The sequence below is a fragment of the Epinephelus fuscoguttatus genome, linkage group LG4, assembly GCF_011397635.1.
Source record: "Epinephelus fuscoguttatus linkage group LG4, E.fuscoguttatus.final_Chr_v1".
Lineage (NCBI taxonomy): Eukaryota > Metazoa > Chordata > Actinopteri > Perciformes > Serranidae > Epinephelus > Epinephelus fuscoguttatus.
The window spans coordinates 23,096,612-23,113,112 of NC_064755.1; the positions used below are offsets into that span (position 1 = coordinate 23,096,612).

Genomic DNA, 16,501 nt, shown 5'->3' on the forward strand with positions numbered 1-16,501 from the left:
CACTACTACACTTTTACTACTTACATAAAATATATTGCAATATCTAATTTATGCAAATGCCACTGATTATACTAATAAAAATCAGACCTTCTGTGTGAGAAACCATGCTCGCACGACTTCAAATTCAGTAAACGAATAGTGCGTGCCGTTCGGATCACATCAGGGATGAGCCTGTCACTAACATCAACTGCAGGCAGCCTGCTGAAACAACCCAATCTGCATGCCACTCAATTAATTGAGTTTTCAGGTCTGCTGGAACATGATCTCGTACTTAGGGGGCTGTTCTTCAAATTGGTTTCAGAGTTACCCTGCTTAATAAAGATCAAATAGAGATGTCTCGAGACACCTGTGTGCATGTGTGTGTGTGTGTGTGTGTGTGTGTAATGTAACAGAGACCCCTCGACTGCTCCCCAGAGACAGGCTTGACACAGAAGCTAAGAATAGCTGTGGCTGTATTACCACCAGTCGGGGGGGGGGGGGCAAATGACACTATGCCGCATGGGAGATGACTGGTAGACACAGGAGCCTTCGTCCTTCATTGGACATCTCTTTTACCTGGCATAGATATATACACATGACCTAACCGACGACCCCGCCAACCTCTTGGAGAGAAACACGCACACAAATGCAAGCTGCTGCTGTGCCTTACACATCAGGCATGTACGGGTTATGGCCTTTGGAGCCTAACCTCTTATTTTTAGACTGAGTAAACAGTGGTCTGTGCTTGAGATGTCCATCATCACTGGGTGTGATGCCATGAATTGTAGGGAGGTGGGTGGAAAAGATGAAGAGGAGAGGGAGGCGTCAAGAGGAGGGGACAGGAGGAGGAGATGGATAATCATAAGGAAGTGGGATTGCCCGAGCACCTAAGACACATTCTTGACTTTAGATTCATGAAGACCCAGGGCTATTATCGCTGATTAAAGGACAGAGGTGCAATCTGTATCACCGTTTGGCTACTGCTGTCATCTCAAAAGAATTTTTATTTCAGCCTAACAGAGCCCTATTTATCAGGTTTTGGTGGGGCCTGGGTCGGAGGATGGATGGATAAACAGGGAGAGGCAGACAAGCTACAGAAAGAGCCCATCATTGGATGTTGAACAGTGTGACCTGTGCTACTCACGTGTCGCACATACACACACATAGTCTTCTCACATGTCGGGTGAAAGGTCGCGACCCCGCAGTAACAGCTCTGTTTCCTTTGCCATCGAATACGAGCGCTTCACCCGGGATCCCTGAATGGCTCAGAAAAGGGAACGCCGCGCTGAATGACCCATCAAAACAGACGTATGACAGCGGGCCAAGGACTAACTGCATGTGTGAGTGTGTTTGCGTGTGTGTCTGTGTTGACACTAAGAAAATGGAGACGTGAATAGCTATATTCAGGCCAGCAAAACAGCTACTCTAGAGGTGGTGCTACAGCAGTATTGGTGATGATGTCTGATAATCACCCGTCATTTTAGATAATTGGGTAATTGGAGTAATGGATTTCACTGTGGTCCTCTGAGCTCATCATTACAAACAGGTATGGACTGCTATATTTACACCATCTACACTAGCAGTCCAGTGGCATAATAGGATGAGCCTGAGGTAATTGGCTGTGGGCTGTATTTTTATTTTGGGTTTGAATACAGGACAGAGTGAGAGCACACACAGACAAAGACAAAACCAGGATTTGAGGAAAAAGAGAATGACAGATGTAAAAAAAATAACTGAGAGCGACCGAGAGGCTCTGCCAGGTGGTTAATGGCGGTTCAGGGTTGTTCAACGTACAACGGGGGAAAGACGGAGCACATTACAATAGCAGCCTAACATTAAGGTCCCACTGCCATTTTAGATTTAATGACATGCTGGGTGGTGTCCAACTACATTTAATGCGCTCATCTGCATAATAGTGCTGCCCTTACAGCACTCGCAGGGGCGCAATACCTCTCTGTGATCAATCTCCCTCTCTTTATCTCTCTCTTGCACTCTTTCATACACACACACACACACACACACACACACACACACACACACTCACAGGAACAAATGACCATTAGCATACACTCTGCATAAACGAAGCCAGTGGAAAAGGGTACGGAGGGCCATTTGTGTATGTAAAATATGATCAAGCCAAATTACCAGTTGTTAAAAATTATCCTTCCGCCATTAAATAGTTTGTCTTTTATATTGCACATTAATATCATGGCCATTTTTCCTTTACACTAATGGTGGTAAACATTTAGATTTTGTTATTCAAGATTCAGAGTGATTACGGAACAAACAGTTGTAAGAGATATGCTATTAATGAGGCAACAGTCGAATGAAGTTCAAGTCCACACCGTCTAGCGCTCCCAAGATAGATAGCAGACGCCATCGACAGGAATAGTCGAGCCTTGAATCCAGCGAGCAGACCTGAACAGCTGGAAGTGCTGAGACTCATGAATCTCCCGAAATGACACTTTCCACTGAGAATGTTATACCATTTATCAAGTTGATTGTGACTTTTATTTCATCTCTCCCTCTCTCCCCCTTCTCTCCAGGTAACACACACATATATCTGGTAAGTAGGAACCTCAACCACCATAAAATTCAGAGCAGGTTGGATGTGACCTCCACGTCCGGCGTGAAATATATTCTCTGCTTATTCTTTCACATATTTCAACTTTAAGCATGGCTGATGGAGCCATAAAATGGCAGCGAGAGTGGTCATCTGTCACTTGCACAAGGCTACTGAACATCCTCTGCCCTGATGATAGCGGTGCCCTTCATGCTTGCCAAAAATGGTGCCTCGGTAACTCCCACTGCGCAAGTACCTCTAATGCAGTCGTGTATTTCTTTGAATATAGTTGTGAGAAGGAGTTAGTGCTGGGGTAAGGGTTGACGTGGGCATCTGCTGATTGTGAGACGTGGATGTGCCTGGATTTAAATCATCATAACTTAAGTGGGATTTGATGTTTTTGCACATCACGCATCTTCAATGGAAATGACACTGCATCAGCATTTACATGAGACATACGGGGAAGAATATTTCCATTTTGATTTGACTGAGGCATTGACCATGTGTGTGTGTTTGTGTGTCAGGAGGCCCTCATGCTGGAAGACAGGAATGTGCCTGCCATGAAGCAACATGACAACCAACATGCACGTGGATTTGGGAAAGACATCAAAGGCCGAGCCATATGGGTAAGGTTATCAAAACCACAGGAAGGAAGAAGGGACGAAGGAGGCAGGGGAAGGAAGGAAGAAAAAAGACAGAAAGAAAGAAACTACATGGATGTAAAAAAATACAGTCCATTTCACAGACTACCATAAATAATAATCATAATAGACTACCATGTGTCTGGTGACGATTAAGGAATGTAATTAGCTAGCACTGAATGTAGAATGAGCTCATTAAGACGAATGCTAGAGGACGGGAGCTTATCACACTCAAGGAAGCCCAGGCAGCTTCGCTTTCATGAAAGCACTGAATCATCCGTCATACAAATCAGTTTAAAGTACAAGGAAGACCTGCTGTGATCACCAGGCCATGGCATCGGTTTTGTGAATGATGAAGCGGTGTATGGGATGTAGAGGCACGGATGTCATTTTTCATTTCCAGCTGTACACAATAGGCCTCGCAAACTGGACTGTTTCCCTTCTGATGACTGGCATTCATTACCGGGACATCTGAATGGCCCCGAGTCTGAAAAGAAATTTCCACTCAATAGCGAAGCGTGGCCCTACCATTTATCCTTTAAACTGATTAATACTGAGAATGTCAATACTCACTGCCTGTGCACTGCTGCACTGCCGATCCTAGCTGTGGTGCCAGCACCAAATGTCGTTAGCAATCGTAAATAGAAATGTGACACGTCAAACGCTCGTCTAAATATATATCTTAGTCTGGTGATGATACTGCACTTTGCTCGCTGTGGGGTTAGTAGCACATAAGGTCACAACAAATCTGCCTTCTGTGTCTAATTTAAAACAACATTTCTGTTATTATGCAGTGTGGGTTTTTCATTGCTTTTTCTGGAAGTAAACTTTGTCCAGATTTTCTCTTATGTAATGTTGTGAATTTGGCGAGGCACCTGGGGACTTAAATCAAATACCCCTTGGTCTTAATAAAACAGTTCTGTTTGGAACGTGTACACGGGAAAACACAGAGGAACATTGTGTGTGTGTTCTTGCAAAAGAACAACAGACTGTTGGCAAAACAACCAATGTGAATCTTATAAAACAGAAGTGACGAACCAGGTTAAACATGCAGAAATGTCTCGTGTTCTCCTGGAAGTGTTTTGAGTTAAAGGAAACAAACCCTTGTGCAAATGCTTGTTCACTCACCAGAGACATAAGAACAGAGGTGCCTGCAGTCTTGACTGTGCTTAACAGTATCAAGTGGAAATCCACAGAGTTGCAGCTGTTATAGTGACAAACATTTCATTTAAGCTTTTGATCTCCCGACGTTGGCAACTCATCACCGTTCACACCTCTGGAAAATACTTAGAGCGTACTGAGTGAGCGCACACGCAGTTACACATATGCAGTCTTAAAAGCAGTTAAGAGTCTCGACGCCACCTTGTTTGTTAATGTGCTAAACGGGGCTATGATACCTTAAAGACCCTGTTCTCTGAGCCAGCAAGGAGCATTTGAGCTCGATCTGTTATCTCATTACCACTGTCATAACTGCTGCTGTCGATTGGAAATGGTTAAGCAAAACAGATTTAACTGCACAAAGCCGATCCAGGCCCAAAGCACATGGCATGTTTTGGACCAAATCTGTGTCTTTTGACAATGTAGAAAGCTATTAATGCATTTTTCTTTGTAAATAAAATGCAAGTGTCAAAATAACATCCAAAAAACAGAAAATAGCTTATGAAATCAGCTTGAGACTGAAAAAGTTAAGACTGATCCACATTAAAATGCATCAAGTTAAGACCAAACATCTGAAATATTGCTCCTTGCACATCACCTCAATCTAATAAGAACAAAACCAAGTGACATACTTCTTCTTCACACCATAGTGTGGCAATCACAAATCATAAATGTCAATATATCAACTGAAATTAGCTAAAAACACAGGGGAAAAAAGCTGCAACAACAGAGAAAAGTCAGCTTAAACTGTATGATACAGGTTGTCCTACACAGCGCTGTCACACTCTGTCCCTCAGCTCCAGTGTCCCAGAATGAGCAAGAGAATTAGTGACCCCAAGAGGCAAGTATCTGACCATGGCAGGAGAAAAATGCAACTCTCATTGTTATTGGTTATAATGCGTAACAAATCGGCTTTCAAAAGGAGACAGAATTTTTCTCACCTTGGAGTCAAGCAGAGAAAGTCGAGTCTAAGGGCAGCGTTGGAGGGGTGTTTGGTTTCAGCTGCCAGAGCCTCGGTGGTATGATGTGATGTGGTATGACTGAAGAAGGAGGAGATGCCATTGCATGCCATCAGGGTGTAGAGGGATACTAATCCCATTCAAGTATCCACTTTTCTCCCTCACCTCTCTCCCTCTCGCGCTCCTCTGCCTCCTTCCTCTCCCTCTCCTCACCCTCACATCTGACAGCTCTGACCACTTGCCAAGTATCCTACTCTCAGATCAATATGATGAAAGCCTCTCACGCTTTATCACTGAATCCTTTTCTGTCTCCCTATCAGGGTGTCCTACTGTTTTGTTATTGCTCACTGCATCTGTCAGACAGGGCCTAAAAGAATTACTTTATCACCATAAATCACTATAAATTTGATTTGGGGAGGACTGAGAAGTCGGGGAACAGATGGACGCTCTGATGGTTTAATCTCTCTCCAGTAGCTGGACTGCCTCCGGACCCCTGACAGTGTCAAACATTGTCAAACTGCTACAGAATTAAAATGAAAAATGAGATACAGGAGTGATGATATGACGGCATTCATTCCGGACATGAAGATTTATAAATAGATTGACACGGAATCACTCGAGAGTCAGCCTGAGCCTCCTTTCCTTGCAGTTGATATCTGCCATATGAATCTGGGAAATATTTTCCAAATGAGATTAGTGCAGTCTGTGCGGCTGCAGAGCGACGCGAGGATAAAGTTAAGATATGTGACCAATTGGAAAAACCGATTGAAAGGCCAAAGGTCAATGAGGTGTGGCATCAAACTGTACTGAAAGCCGTATCCATTTCATGGATATGCATGTTGTGTTCGCCCCTGGGATCTGTGGATGCCAGCAGCAATTTGAGACACACACAGACACACATGCAAACACGCGTACAGAAACACATACAGTCAGGAATGTGGTCTGTTCTGGTATTGCACACACACACACTCACACACACACACACACGCACAGTAATCCTTAATGCAATAAGGCTCATGCTGATGCCGACGTTCAACTTGATATGCCAATTCATTAAGTTCATTAAATGAACTGTATAATTTGAGCATGTTGTCTGTAAATGTATGAGTCACCCCGTCGCTCTACCTGCAGCTCTCCATTTGGATGCCGTATCTGAAATCTAAAATGTGAAACAACAATCAGATCTGCCCCCCGACAGAAGTCACCAAATTACATCCTCTGATATTTTTAAGTGATGACCAAACTAAATTGGAAGTGTCAACTTTGATTGTGCAAAGCACAACATCATTACTGTTAGCACTACTTTATCACTGTAATTCTGTGAAAAGTGTGTGACTATTGTGGAAATAAATGGTACCAAGAAAGAGAGATGAAACAATATGAAATATGAGATCATCCTGAATGGAACATTTTTACTTTGCAGCTTCCTAAATAGTAATGTACTCTATTTTTGCCTAATTTGTTATCATTATTTTTTAGGTCTCTATCATCATTTGATATTATTTTGATAGTGCTAATTTTCAATTGCTGCTAAAAGACAGAAAGGTCAGATTCGTGTGTGTGTGTGTGTGTGTGTGTGTGTGTGTGTGCTTTTAGTATCAGTCTCTACTGTTGGGAAGTTTAAAATGACCGAATGAAGTTTGGCATACGTACACTCCTGAGTTTTCGTCATTAATATGTTGGTGAGGATGTTTTTTACTTTAAATTCCCATAAAATCAAAATAGATGTCAATGTTTTTTTGGTTTTGTTTTTTAATCACACGTCTTGCACTGATTTTCACCTTTACACCAGTATCTGGTCCAACAATGACAAAAAAGTTGTTTTATAGGTATTCTTAATGATATGTTAAAGTTGTCATATCCTGGAAAACAATAAAGTACGCTGATCACTCATCTTGCACTTTATATACTCAATTCAAGTCACACACAAAACAACACAAGCCTTCAACTGGGATGTAACAGCTCCTTTGGGAGGATGAGCCCATGTCTCTCTTTCACCAGCTCACCTGTAGTTTTGGCTTCACATCTCAGCTTGAACATAGGCCTCACACCAAAAACAACTCCATCATGGTCGCCCTCTTTCTACATTTCATCCCTACTGGATACGATCCTACCAGGATCCCTCTTGCTGTGACCCAGGGTGGGGCGTTCAAACCCCAGGGTGGGTGAGCCCCTCTGTGCTGAGTTTACGTGTTCTCCCTGTGTCAGCGTGGGTTTTCTCTGGGTACTCCAGCTTCCTCCCACAGTCCAAAGACACGCAGGTTAATTGGTGAATCTAAATTACCTGTAGGTGTGAATGTGAGTGTGAATGGTTGTCTGTCTCTATGTGTCAGCCCTGTGATAGTCTGGTGACCTGTCCAGGGCGTACCCTGCCTCTCACCCCATTAGGTGCTATTGGCTTCCGCAAATGCCAGTTAACATCTGTAACAAGTGCGTACATTAATTCCTACCTTTTTACAGAAAACATAAATGTGCAGAATCAAATAGCACTTTTGCCATTTCATGTTCAAGAACCAAACTCACTGTCTTTACTCCAGCATACTGCCTAAGAATAGGACACACATTTTAGTTTATATGTGGTGAGAAAGAGAAGACCATTCCTCTACAATGGAAAAATCTTAAAAGTTTCACAAACGCTGTGGAATCACTTTGGAATAATTGTCAGAATAACAGGATGTGTAATGGTTTGGCTGTCGAATGTCTGTTCTAATTTAACAGGGTTTTCGTGACTTAGCTTCACCAGCATATCTTTGATCGAGTTAAACACGTCCTCTTTCTGACAGAATGTGAAAACAATTAAAATCTGCAAAAATAGACAAAGCACCCATTTCGGGCAGTGATTCGTCCTCATCCAGGGAGTGATTTTTGTACACTGGGATCATCTAAAATTCAACATTGACCAAACACAATCTTTCAGATTATTTTGAGGCTGGTAAATGAAACAAACATTCAGTCATATTTAATCCTCTGTGTTTTCACACCTTACTCTTCACCTTGTGGGTCAGAGTTAGGCCAAGGCAGGATTAAAGCACACTAACATAACACAGAAATGTGTTAATGTATATCTAGTGGAAAAGTATATAGGAAATGATTTCTATATTTTGACAGGACTGAATTTGTTACACTTACAACCCGCCTGTATCAAGCTAACCTGAAGCTGTTTGAAAAGGATATTCTGAGAAAATATGGGGGAGCATTTGTGTGCTGATCTACAAAATCAGGCTTGAAATTTGAGTGCTTTCTTTACACCCAGGCATGGAAAATAGCTGAAAACCCTCCCAGGCTCACAATGTTCTGGAAGATTTCCATGTTTACTGAGCTCATTAACCTTCATGGCTGAGGGTATTCTCCTGTGGGGTTTGGGTTTCCACAATACACGGCCGACACAGGGCAGCCACATAGCTTGTTGCTAATCACGCACTGCACATGGTCCAGTCTCTCCCTCTCTGCCCTCATTCACTATTTCATTTTCTCTCTCACCCGCCATTAAACTGTTTTTCCAACTCCAGACAATAAAAGTTTAACGATAGCCGTTGTGAAGTATTTTGTTTCTCAATACTAATACAGGATTCCCATGGATTTTTAAAAGCCTTAAAAGGCATTGAATGCATTTATCCAAAATTAATGCCTCAGTTGGTATTAAATTGTCTTAATGGTATTTCAAAAGTCTTAAAAATGCTAGGAGGAAGAATTTCATGAATCTCACATGCAGAGCAAGAAACACAAAATCACCAAGAGAACCTGCCAACAAACATCAGTTATTTCATCAGTTATCTCCCAGTTCTGTTCTGACCTCATCTCCCCCCACGACAAGTTGTCCTTTACCCCAAGTAAATGATGTCAGCTCAGGCTTTTTTTTCTTCAGTTTTAGTGATTGTAAAATTGGTTTTAAATTTTAAGAAGGTCTTAAATCTAACTTGCTTTAAGCTCTATGAACACTGTTAATATAAAGTACTAACAACTACCAATATTTTAACATTCTTTCATTCATTTTCAGTAACTGCTCTTCCTGTTGGGAGTCTCACGGGGACTGGAGCCTTTCCCAGCTGACATTGGGCAAGATTCAGGGTACACCCTGGACAGGTCCAGGGTACAACCAGTCACACCTACGGCCAATGTAGAGTCACCAGTTAACCTGCATGTCTTTGGACTGTGGGAAGAAGTACCCAGAGAAATCCCATGCTGACACGGGGAGAACATGCAAACTCCGCACAGAAGGGTTCCCCCACCCTGGGTTTCAACGAAGAACTATGCTCACAATAATTTTGTAAAGTAAATGCCACTTTTTGAGATACGCATTTTAACTTTTTTTATTATTACGATGTTAACTTTGAATGTAAATGAGGGGGCAGACTGCATAAAAAAAAAATGTAAAAATAAAGAAAAAAGGAGAGGAGAGGAGAGGAGAGGAGAGGAGGCCAAAAGTTGGTCAAAAACTAATTGTTCAGAGCTAATGAGGAACGTTCAAAGTTCATCTGTGGAGCCAGCAGATCTTATGTAACCCTGCACCTGTCCCGACCAAAAGCAACACACTCTTACTCTCTTTCGCATTAAGATTAACGGTACTTTTGAACACTTCTGTTTCTTCAGCATCCCACTGAAAAGCTGACTATAAACAGACAAAAAAAAGGTATTCATATTCCCAGACACTATCATCAGATTGTATTCTAGATTGGAGCCCATTTTAATTAACTCCTTCTCTGAAGCAGGTAAAGCAAACCTTATACTTATTTAATCTCATGACACATACTGTACCACAAACACTGGATTTTCACCCTATAAGTGCAATGCTGTTATGATTAATTCGCCCCACTGGAAACCCGATCACTGCATGTGGAGGTCTATTCCTCTATAATCCTTTTCACATGACTGCAGCATGAGCGCCCTACAGGCCACCACCTCCATGAATAAACGAGATGGGTAATGATAGACTTTATTAAAAAACTGGGGTGAAATTATGAATAGTTTGCTTTTAAAATGATCATTATCAAATGTGTTGGATAAACCACAATCTTTCTGTTTCTGCAGTCTATACATAAAATATCAGAAAACTCCCAAGTTGTGCATGTCTGCTGCTGGTTCACTACCAAGTAAAAAGTCTGGGAGTGAAATCAATTATTAGATTGATTCTGTCTAAGATAATACAATCATTTAGTTAGTGATTGGAGTGAGGTCATTAGTTAGTTAGTTAATTGTGTCTTATCTGACAGCTGTTACCAAGCAGCAGTTGTGGTATCACAGTGAATGCATTTACCAACCACAGACAACCCACTCAGTGGTTATATAATCAGGAAATTTTCTCATGTTTGGAAATGTCTCATAAGGCCTGTGTGACTGACATTTCCATGCCACATTGAGAAACACTCCCATGTCCTACTCCCAGTAGGGAGAGACAACAACCACAGGCCATATAAACTACCTAAAACTCTCATGTAAGTGTTTTACTTTCGATCAAGACAAAATACAATGAGTATGCTTGCTACTTGCATTTTTTAAATTGCCAGTGCTTTTCATAAAACCTGTATTCCCTAAACTCTGGTACTTTGAAACCAGAGATCCTGAGCCCAGCGGCCTCTTCTGTGACCCCTGACCTCTGATTAAAAGAACATGGGCCTGATCAAAACCTCTGTGAAAGCAGGTGTGCATGGATGCACAATGTCAACTGACACCCAATATCCACCAAACCTTGGAGGCCTCCCTCTGCATCGCCACACATGCGCAATCCTGCAGTCAACCATAGGAGGCTTCTATCTGTTAAGAACACCTGTGGCTTATACAGGATTTACACTTACAGCCAATGATGGCTGCCTAAAGCACAGTATCCACACCTGTAGATATCTTCTATCATACAGGATTTACCCCACACAATTTCAACAATACTTTCTTGGGCCAGCGGCAGCAATATCAATGTATTGGCCTACAATGTGCAGCTCAACAGCATTCAATAATGCTTCCTGCCCTGCAACCCACCTCCACCAATACAGTTCAATAACCCAGATTCCTTCATCAATCACACGCACACAGACAATATGAACAATATGAGAGAAATTGACAACCTGCATTCTTCTCATCCGTGGATTTACTCATCTGTTAGGGCCTCAGCAGGATATTAACAGACAGGCAGACCTTATCTAAAGGGGCAGATAGTTTAAAGGAACAGTGTGTAAGATTTAAGGGATATATTGGCATAAATAAATATAATTAGTATATAATAAGTATGTTTGCTTTAGTGTGTAACCAGCTGAAAATAAGAATCATTTTGTTTTTATCACCTCAGAATGAGACATTATACACGAGACATTTATATCTACACAGGGAGTAGGTCCTTTTCCATGGAGCTTGCTGTGTTGCACCTACACGTTTCTACAGTAGCCCAGAACTGACAAACCAATCACTGTTTCTAGATAGGGCCATTCATGTTTAAGCAATTCTGCATTTGGCCATCATAGTGAAAAGTCCATCCAAGGAGAACAGTGTCAGAAAGAAAAAATTTAAACAAGAAACTTTATCCAGTGTTTTTACTGTTTTAAATCATCAAGTCCATTTGTTTTGGAGAGACCTCTGCAGATAATTCAGCTCTTGATAAAAACCTCCCGAACATCTGGATCTTAAGGTATCAGAGAACAAAGGCGAACACACATTAGCAGGTGCTGGATTAAGTGCCTGTCTCCCACATGCCAAACAGCATTGGAGAAACATTGATTTGTAATGTGAGACTGCTTTATACAGTGTTTTTACCTGTTTAAATCATCAGTTCCATTTGTTTTGGGGAGGAGGAGACCTCTGCAGATAATTTGGCTCCCGTTAAAAACGTCCTTAACTTCTGGATCAGAAGAGCAGTGAGCACACATGAAGTTGGAGGAGAAGAAGCACCAATTTGTAAGGTGCGTAACTTCTCTCTGTGACAGCTTACCGGCTCTGAACTGTAGTTGGGAACACACTGGCTTATTTGCATTAATTTAGCTTGGCTGATTATTAGTTGGTAACTAGTTTCTAGTTAGGACAGCGAGGCATTTCGGTGCCGTTCACCAACAATGGCTTTATTACAGTCTTCACCTCAAGGCAATTGAATCGAACGCAACTGGACTTGGTTTTGTCTTAGAAGTCCAGCTGCGTTCAATTCAATTGCCTTGAGATAACTATGACCTGGATGAATGAGAATATCTACAGGCATGTTACAGTCTTCACCATAATACAATAAATATGGCCTTCTAATAATGTTATGATATAGCCCTGAGCTTATCTAGACACTTAATTCTGCTGACTGTCATCACTCTTTGCTGCATACAGTCTTCAAATCGACACTACTGCTCTCCACATATTACAAAGCACATATCACACACTAACAGGTCACCCACAAGGCCACCACTGATGAAGGGGGGAAAAGAGTGAGCCAGTTACATGTGAAACTGCTTTGTTTATTATATTTTACCAGATTTCATTACCAAGTATATTTGTTTTGGACAGGAAGAGACCTCTGCAGATAATTTGGTTTCCAGTACAACCCTCCTGAACAATGAGCACTGCAAAAATTCTTACCTGCAGAAGTTTCAACTGACCCTCTAACTCTCTAAATTATATTTCATTAAAAAAACTTGAATGATTAGCTAAAAAGTATGACTGACACAAATAGGTAAAAATTAATAGATAAATTGTGGGTCTGCTAACCTTGTACCCTACCCGCCGGCGTCATCAGGCGGCCGCCTCTATATCAGTGGACCCCGGTACGAATGCGGGGGCTGGTTTAGCTGGGGCGGCTGGTGGTTGTCGCAGCCGGGCCCTGGTTCTCTGCCTCAGGGTCACGCTGATGCTCAGGTCTTCCTGGATGCTGTTAGTCTAGTGCAAGTCAAAGTGGGACAGCTGAACTTGAAGTGGCTGCTGCTTGGAACAGCTAATGCTACTATCCGCATAGACTCGCAGCTAGCGGTGTTAGCATCGTGTTAGTACCGGCTGCCTGACTGACACAGCATGATATGCGGAAGAACAGTGTCTCTTCTGTCCTTTTCTTTATAGCCGTTTGCTTTGCTGCTGCATTTGCTCCACCGTTTTTTATCCATGTGAGTTTGCTATTTAATTTCTTCTGTTCTTGTCCTCAAACTTCGACGTTTCCGCTTTCCGAATTCGCACGGTCACGTGACTCATTGTCATCCTATGATAGGACACAGCAGGCAACCAATCGTAATATTTTTCTTAATTTCAAACAAACTCTGCTTTTATTGGTTCGTATTTATAAACACTCACACACATGCAATTAATTTATTTATTTGCTGTGATTAAAAAATAAATAAATAAATAGAAAGAAAGAAAACAAATACAAAGACAGGATGTGGCCACAGTTGGTGGGGTTTTAGAGACCCCTAGTGGTCGAAGGCCCTCGGGTGAAGAATCGAGTAGCATCCAGCTGCAGCCCCGGAACAGAAGCCCCTGACTATTGGAGTAATCTGTGCTTGCAAAGGCCAGTATTCAAATACACTCAAAATGCCAACCCCGATATATTAATAAAAAATCTAAATATATGTAATATAAATTCTATATTCTATAACATGATTTATATTTTTTATAAATAAATACAAATTAATATGAATAACTAATATAATAGTATAGATACATAATAAAATAAATAATATATATAAAATAATCCCTTTTTTTTGCTGTGCTACAACAAGCATCTATGCACCACTGTCCGAAATAGTCTTTAGAAAATGTAATTAAAGTCATAAATTAACAACAAAATAAACAAATTGCCATTATTATTTCCACTGGTTTCAGTATTACAGTTTACCACAGTTATTTGTGTGGTTTGTGCAACTGGTGCTACTGCGCCTCAGCAGATGCTGTTGCTGGACGGCAGTGGGTACATCTATGTCAAAGGCTGTGCTGTCTCTCTGATTCATTACTTTAAAATGTAATAAAAGGTAGAAAATAATAATAATAGGAAATGAGTTTTCAAATTTTGACCCTGGCAGTCTCCTCTGACCCCCTAGCAGTTTTGCTCCCCAAAATGTTAACTCCATGGCTACGGCCTTAGTACTTGTCGATATCCAATCAGCAGTGATGACCCCAAGGCCGACACAGAAAACTTGCATCCAACATCTACACTGTATTTTCCACACCAAAGGAGAACAACAGGGCACAGAGCTTTGAGGAGAGACATCTCACTGACGTGGATTTTCAAAGCAGCTCTTTACGCAACAAATGAAAACACCTATCAAAGGGTGTGTTCGGGAGATTCACTGCATCCTGCCTGTCCTCTTTGGAGTGAGGAGAGATCATGTACGTCTGTAAATCAGGCAGAGGGAACACAGGTAGTCATTACTTCCGAGGGAACAACTGTTTGTAGCTCATACGCACATACCTCTCGCCTTCCAATAGCCCCGGGCGGCCATCAATACCGCCCAGCCCGACAGCTCTCATACAACACTTGGCTGTCTCCACCCGGCACAGAAGTTCACTGTCAACACCTGATAAATACACACATCTGCACCGCTGTAAATACCCTGTAATATAGAGCCAAAAAACACCTCTGTGGTCTGACATCTCAATTCTGCTCACTTCTCCTTGTTCTCTCCCTTTAGTCTTCCTGTCAAGTTTGATATCTTGATCTTGGCGTGGTCCCGTGGGAGTTTGCTGTGGGGACAGTGTTTATTTGAAAACACCTTTGCTTTCTTGCACCTGGGCACATTTGCATGCACTGACACAAATATGTGCTCGCTGGTGTCAGGATAATGGAAGCAGACAGAATGACAGATTTGGGTCAACAGATATTGCAGTGGTCATTTGTATGTGCCAGCTAACACCAGGCGGTCACACCCTTGATAAGTGTTTTCTGAGGCGTATTTGTGAAGTTTGAGCCTCTCTTTAACCCAGTTAAATCAAAGTAGACAGTGAAATGTGTTAATCAATCATACCTCAGCTGACATGGAATCATAAGTATGTTTTATTTTGACTGAAAGAAAACCACACTATGCAAAATGACAGAGCTACAGAGGCTTTGACTAGGCTCTGCTTGGGGGCAAGTACAGTATATTATAGCACAAGGCCTCAACAAACCTATGTAATAAGGAATATAATGATAGATTCCTGATGCAAAGGGAAATTAAATTACCTACAAACCACATTTTAAACCAGACCCAGACAACATCAGCTAATCAGAGAGCCTCCAGTGCCAATGGAACCAGTGCTACCTACTGGGAAGACCCCAGTCCCATGCACTGTATCTGATCCTGATGTGTCCACGTTGATCACTGGACACAGCGAAACCATTTAGAACAGACATAGTGAAAAAGGCATGTAGTGTATGCATGTGCCTTTGTCTGTGTATTCTGTAAGGCCTCTACAGGGGGCCTAAGCAGACCGGCTCGCTCATTAAACCAATCACATCAAATTAAGCACTTCCTTCCGTAAAAGCTGGTTTCTTTCCCTGAATTCTTTTTCCTTCTTCGAACCCCCCACTGCGTCTGCTCGCCTGTCTATCGCAGACAGTCATCTTTACTCATTGATTCTTCTCCAGCCAAATGTGAAGGTCAAGTTAACTCACTGGGAACCGCCTGACACACAGCCATGTCTACACTGGGAGGAGCTCTATATGAGGAAGCATAAGATTTGAAAACAGTTGGGTCCTAAAGCTTGCTTGAAATTGTCATAGTCTTTTTATGTCACTGACTTGTTTAAGGGTGTTTTGACATATAGTCCTTTTTAAATGAACCCAACTCAGTCCTCTGAAAGTGCACCAAAAAGTGGACCAACAGAAACAAGACTCTTTTTGTGTTCACATTGTCAGTTCATTTAAAAAGGACACAGTTCTCTTTCTGGTCAGCTTCCACTCTGATGGGGCCTTTGTCCTCTTTCTGTTCACACTGTAGCCTATGTATAATATATATTGACATAGTTTTGTTTTTACTTTGACATGGCCCTGCAGTGCAGTTATGAAGCCCCCACGCAACATTCCACATCTGGAGATGTGCAGTATCTTCCATGGACCAAACTGCTCTTCGTCCTGCGTCCTTGCAAGCCTTACAGGCCGATGTGGTTTCGTCCATTTGTTCAGGCATCCCAGTGCAACAGCATGTGATCTAAAGGGCTAAATACAATGGCAAAGAGCAAAGAGAACCTTTGTGTTCACAGTGCACAAGTGAACCGCACCACGGACTTGAAGCGAACCGAACTCGGGTTTGCTTCAGAGGGGTCTGGGTTCTCTTGGA

The 16,501-nt window shown here is 42.0% G+C and overlaps 1 protein-coding gene and 2 long non-coding RNA genes across 3 annotated transcripts in view; 2 read left to right on the plus strand and 1 right to left on the minus strand.

Annotated features, from left to right (window-relative positions):
• Window positions 1-13,351, minus strand: part of LOC125887217 (semaphorin-3ab-like) — a 157,216-nt gene extending 143,865 nt beyond the window's left edge. Inside the window, 1 exon segment of the mRNA XM_049573880.1 lies at window positions 12,969-13,351. Coding sequence (XP_049429837.1) covers window positions 12,969-12,993 — 25 coding nt within the window. The 5' untranslated portion in view covers window positions 12,994-13,351.
• LOC125887228 (uncharacterized) lies at window positions 1,204-2,690 on the plus strand. The gene is made up of 3 exons (XR_007449129.1): window positions 1,204-1,319; window positions 2,526-2,545; window positions 2,655-2,690. It is a non-coding gene; the product is annotated as an uncharacterized LOC125887228 (long non-coding RNA).
• LOC125887229 (uncharacterized) lies at window positions 2,679-9,644 on the plus strand. The gene is made up of 3 exons (XR_007449130.1): window positions 2,679-2,776; window positions 3,067-3,168; window positions 9,298-9,644. It is a non-coding gene; the product is annotated as an uncharacterized LOC125887229 (long non-coding RNA).
• Window positions 13,352-16,501: the final 3,150 nt, after the last annotated feature.